General features: G+C 43.9%; 1 protein-coding gene across 1 annotated transcript; it reads right to left on the reverse strand.

The window, feature by feature from the left end:
- Positions 1-463: 463 nt before the first annotated feature.
- On the reverse strand, positions 464-3,891 carry LOC149845161 (putative glucuronoxylan glucuronosyltransferase IRX7). The gene is made up of 4 exons (XM_089995567.1): positions 3,081-3,891; positions 2,628-2,992; positions 2,235-2,482; positions 464-1,696 (listed from the first exon to the last, which is right to left on the reverse strand). Exons 1-4 carry the CDS (start codon positions 3,508-3,510, stop codon positions 1,237-1,239), a joined length of 1,503 nt encoding a protein of 500 aa, XP_089851693.1. The 5' UTR covers positions 3,511-3,891; the 3' UTR covers positions 464-1,236.
- Between the last annotated feature and the right edge of the window lie 2,031 nt (positions 3,892-5,922).

A 5,922-nucleotide genomic window follows, 5' to 3' on the forward strand; every position in this document is an offset into this window, starting at 1 on the left:
CATTTGCCAAAAAAATAAACCAGACGAGAGAGAGATTAAAATCCTGATAATAAAAAAATGTTAGAAAAGATAAAAAAGCACATCTTATCTTATTCAAAGGCTTATCAGGATGTAATACACATAAAAACGTTAAGAAAAAAAAAAAGATTCATATTATCAATCGCCGTTCATTTCTCTCCCTCTCACTCTATCATACTGTGTTTTTCCATTTTATTGTTGGCTTTCAAATTCGATTGCAAACATGTTTTAGCAGTTCCTGTTTTCATAACTAAAAAGTGTAGGATCAAAAACCATTTAGCAGTTCCTGTTTTCGGAATTAAAAAGTTTAGGATCCAAAATCTGATAACCATCAAACTCAACTTTTTATTGGTGGTACGAGAAATGAATAGATGGGGGGTTGAAACTTAGAAGGAAGTGGGTGAGGTGGAAGCATGAACAAGAGAGGGCCAGAGAAGAAGATGATGAGCAGGATCTATATTATATTATATTAACCAAAAGGTGTTCTGAATCTTCTGATACAAAATAAACAACTTGTTCAAAACTCGATATAAACTTTAAATAATGCCCTCCGCCTGACGGTAGGACAAATTTTTTTATTTTTAAAGGTGGGACAGTTACAATATTAAATGACACATCGGACTAAGCGTCACTAGCTCTGTTCCATCCGTAGAGGTGCCAGCTCAGCTCAGCTCAGGTGATAAATTATTCACCCACCACACCAACCTTATCAGAAATGCCGATTTGAAAACAAAACAGCGAAGCGAATGGGGGGATGGAGATGGAGGCAAAGATGCTGCCCCTCACGTCACGTGACGCCTCTGTCAGGAATTCATCAAAATCTCTCCAGCTGTCACCCACCTTTGATAACAAGATAATTGCCAGCCCATTCTTCCACCGGACCCCCATATCCTCTACCCTTTTCATGCAGTGATCAACTATAGAATTTACGGTCTTCGGTTTGAATTGAACGAGCGAACGAGGAGGGTGTTTTAGTCTTTCTGTTTGGCAAAAAGAGGTCAACGGGATGAAATCAAAAGTGTCTTTAGACAGAGTCCTTATAATGTAGGCTGTAAATTGCAAAATTTTACGTCGCGTTTTGTAAATATCCGATAACATTGGAGGTTTTTTGTAAAATTACACCTCGTCTGCTTGAGGGCTTTTCTGTTTTTATGAAAAGGATCATCCACCCCCTTCGTGGCAGGAGATGATTGGTGATGAGTCAGTGTGGATTCTCGCCTACTTGGATGACGAGCGCTGCATGCTTATCGTCCTGTGGCGGGCCAGGGCTCGCAAGACTTGCCACGTGGCATCTCCACGGCGGAGGGGGAGGTTGAACAGCAGCGCGCGACGGTTGGATTCGCGCCAGAGGTTGCGCTGGATGGCGCTGAGGTTGGTGGCGGTGACGTGGGAGAGGACGCGGCCCAGCCTCCCGACGTCCCTCTCCGCAACGCTCAGGCTGATGTCCGCCCAGGGGATGGCCTCCGGGAAGGGCAGACGGATGTCGTCGGCTATGATGACCGGAACGCAGCCGAGCGCCACCGACTCGACGATCCTCGGGCTCCACGGGGCCCACCCCAACGGGCAGAGGCAGAAGACCGACCTCGCGATCTCCGAGAGGTACCCCTCCGCCCTCTCTCTCTTCACGTAGAACTTCCTCCGCCCACTGTACCTCTTCCAGATCGCCGTCCGAACGCCCCTGAAAATACACAACCATCAGGTCAGATAATATCTAAGATTATTTAGATTAGAAGAACCGAGGACGCGGATCCAGTATCGGGCGTTCGCCGAATTTATCAGTTCAATAAGATCATAATTCATGATTGAAAATGGCTTTCGACCGTGACTTGTTATTAACTGAAAAAATCACCTTTTTCAAATAGTTTTATTAACTGAATAAAATATGATTTATAATTAAAATCAACCTTTTCGGTTTTGTTCAGAGGAAGCTTTGAAATAAGCACAATTTTTCGCAAAAAAATTGTTCTCAACCAAACAAAAAGTAATTCATACTTGAAAATCACCTTTCTCGTTGCCACCAAGTAAAAGCTTTGAAACAGAAAAACTCGGTAGAGGTTGAAATTTGAAAAAGCATATTTTTTCTCAAAGCTCGTTAGCTAGATAAAGGACACGTATTAGGATATATGAAGGAAACGACCATCGGATGGATTACTGGATCAGGTGTTCAAACTTCAAAGCGCTTGAACGTATTACTAAGTTTTGATTCTAAGACTGACTTGCTATAGACTCGGCCGCTGATGTTCTTGGGGTGAATCTCCATCTTGCCCCTGAAGAAAACCCATATGTTTTTCTTGCCCTTCCACTCCGCCAGGGCCTTCCCGACCTCCTCCGGCGACACGTACGGCGGGATCTGCACGCTGAGAGCCGCGTCTTGGCACCGGTGAGGCCCCTTCACTCCGAACGTCTGCAGTATGATCGACCTCTTCAGGAACACCGGAATTCCATCCGCCTTCGCCACGTTCTCCTGCACTTTTTTCAGTACATCATACACGTATTTTTTGATTTCTTCCTCATATAACAAGTCTCATCATTTTCCTCAAGCCAAATAACGAAAAAGAAGGCGGGGCACGCTAACAGGAGTCTGTATACGAACCAAAACGAAGACTTACCATCGTATGGAAGCATGCACCATAGTCGTGAGTAGCGACGAAGACGTGATCGGCGCCGTTGCTCCGGTTCCAGAAGGGGAACTCGGAGGAGACGAGCGACACGGCCGAGGCAAAGAGCTGCCGGGCGTGACCGATGTCCGGAAACCCGTTGACCGTGCTGAAATTGCAGGAGGCGTAGATGGGGAGGAAGAAGAAATGGGCCTCCTCGGGGTTCATCGTCCTGAAAGAGCTCCCCAGCAACGCCTTGTGAACGGCGACCTCCGCAGCGAAGAGATGAGTGCGGCAACGCTCGTTCGAGAGCCAGTCTTCGTTGAATCTCGACGGCAGATCGTAAACGTAGACCTTCAAATCGTCCACGAGACTGCCTGCATAATCACATACATAGATAATCATTTTAAACCCCACCAAGATAACACCAACTTTGGTACAGAAGAAAACGTCAAAACGACCAACCTGCGGAGAGAAGGAGCTCTTCAGGTTGGTGCATCACGGTGGAGTTGCTGGCTTCGACCAGAGCGCGAGAGAAGAGGGTGAAGGGCGAGAGCGTGCTGTGGAGGTTGTGAAGAGAGGCGTGGGCATCGGTGGGGGAGCTTTCGCCGCCGGAAAAAGAGGAGGAGGCGAGCAGCCAGAGGAGGTCGGGACCGCACGTGAAGAGGTAGAGGAAGAGGAATAACCAGAGGAAGCCCCTTATGTATCTGTACACATAGCGACCCTTCTCGCTTCGCCCGTGCCTATGGCTGGTGACGCTAGAGGTTCCGCTGTTGCTGCTGTTCTTCATCGTTCCTCTTATGCCCAAAACGTCGAAGGGGAAAAAGCAGAAGGACCAACCTCGCCTCCTCTTCCTCTTCTTCTGCTTCTCCGCCTCGTTGTTATTTATAACCATCTTTGGTTGTGTTTTTTTCCTCTTTTCTTCCTCTGGTTAGGATGTACCATTCAGGTGGGGAAGAAGTTGGTGGGTGAAAGGGGGAGTCTCTTTTCTCAAGTCTCCTTTTCTTCTTCTTTCGGGTGGAGGGTCTTTGCCCTCTTTGTTGGTTGGGAGGTTGAAGGAAGAAGGGTGATGGTCTGATAGAGAAAACCGATGGTGTTGGTGGTTTGGAACAGAGGTGATGTTCTGTCTGAACCTTCACTCCCCCTCACTCTTTCTTTGTGAATCTATATCCAAAGCTGTCAGCTCACGTGACCAGTGGGACAAGAAACATGAAACCAGGAATTAAATAAAAAACTAAAAACTCCTTTGTTTCTCTCGTTATTTGATCTTTCGTTTGACGAGGGAAACAATTAAAAAAAAGCTGAAATATCGCGATGGCGTGCAGATTGGCAGCGAAGTACCGCAGGGGGAGGAAGGTGCGAACGGGACAAGAAGGGTAACGCGCCACATTACGTGATAGCGATGCTGCATAATGTCACATCACCCTTTGAATCATTAACCCTACCTTGAGTTTTTTTTTTACCAAAGCCTTGTTGGGAGCCTTCATAGATGCTGGGTAACAAGCTGGTAGATACTGCTTCTATGATATTCACATCTTATACCGACTGCTGAGTGCTGACCCATCTCCTCTTTAAGCTTCCACTTCTTCTTATTATTTATTATCAAGTTCATTAGGTTATCTCCATTCTCTAGATTTTAAGATGATCAATGCCCAGAAAGAATAAGAAGATGCTTAGGAGGCCTTGCAAGTTGCAACGTCGAAAGGGTCACTGTTTGGCTTTGGTGGCGACCCAGTTAAAAAGAGAACAAGTCCTGGAATGCAAAGGTCTCGGCCTGTTTTCGTTTCTTTAGTTCTTGCCTCTTTGCTTTTGGGTTGTCATGTGGGGGTGCTGTTTTCGATCAAATGATCAATTCGTCTTTTATTAAAGCTGCGTGTACAGGGAGGCTTCTGCAGTCTGGGATTTGACGTGGTGTGTGTGGATGGTCGTGCTTCTATGAAGATCCCAAGGCCTACTCAGACCAAATTGAACGGTCTTGATTTCTCAGTCTTTTATGCGAGGGTGCGTACAGACAAAACACAGTAAATATTGGTCTTGATTTCTCATCTTTTATTTTACGCGGGGGATGAGTCCCATGTTTCATTTATAAACTCGTTCCAAACTGTCTATAATATAACACCATGATATCACTTTATAACACTTTATAATAGATCATTGACAGAACTATATCCAACAATTACAGTTTGAGGTGTTCTTGTCCTTGATTTGAGCTTGAAGATGTGTTTATCATAGTTTTTTTTTTAATAAAAAACATGTATCAAATTGGGCAATTTTCATGATGAGATTGCCTTTTCAGAGAGAGAGAGAGTGAGAGAGAATTAGTTTACCTCTCACCTTTCATGCTTGCCGGAAGAGCCCAAGACTTATCTCCAATTTGAACGCTCTTGATTTCTCACGTGACATGCCATCATCCATAGTAGGGTGTAATTGGATCGTGTGTACCCTATTTGAATTCGTGTCCTTAACTGACTGACTTCTTAAGTACGGCTGGCTCTGCTAGGTCTCTGATCTTGGGACGATTTCTCTGTGTAGTAAATAAGAAAAAAAAAATTGACTGACTTGATTTTGATGGACTCATGGGCAATGTTACCAGTATCGGTGCGTATCGGGCAGAATTTTGATGGCTGCTGAATCAACTATTTTTTAATAAATGTAAAAAATACTATTTTTAATATTATTTTAAAAGTATTTTAATAATTTTAACATGTGTCACGATTGACATTTTTTATTATTTTTGGGCCGATACAACTGAATCGGTGGCCCAACAATTCAGGGCCGATACTGACAACATTGCTCATGGGTTCAGATTAGATTAGAAATCTAAACTCTTCTAACAAACAAGTCAGTTCTTCCCTGAGAAAAGTATAAACTCAAACTAGTTTATGTCACATCCTTCTTTATGTCTAATGCAAATGGTTTTATCCAATTGGTATTCGGAACCTGAACCTCAACCCATCCTGTTTTATACCCGACCAAACTTGAACCAACCCAATTTTTTTTCTTGAGGAGAACCCAAACCTAAATTTGACTAGTACTCAAACTGGCCTCGAGTACTGTTCTTTTAATTTCTAAATTTTGGTATGATTTAGAATAGTGACTTTTGTAAGCCTTTGAATTGACAACCGTCTATAGTAGCTTTTGTTGATATATAATCCAGTCAAAGATTAAAATTTGACCCAATTAAAAAATGAATCCTTGTAAAACTCTGTCAGTTTATAACCAAACCCATTAACCCATACAGATCTCTCTCTCAGGTTTCCAATGATCACAGGTTTGGCGACCATGATGGGATTTGTCTTCAACTAGT

Source organism: Nuphar pumila, chromosome 2, assembly GCF_984573655.1.
Source record: "Nuphar pumila chromosome 2, dmNupPumi1.hap1.1, whole genome shotgun sequence".
NCBI lineage: Eukaryota > Viridiplantae > Streptophyta > Magnoliopsida > Nymphaeales > Nymphaeaceae > Nuphar > Nuphar pumila.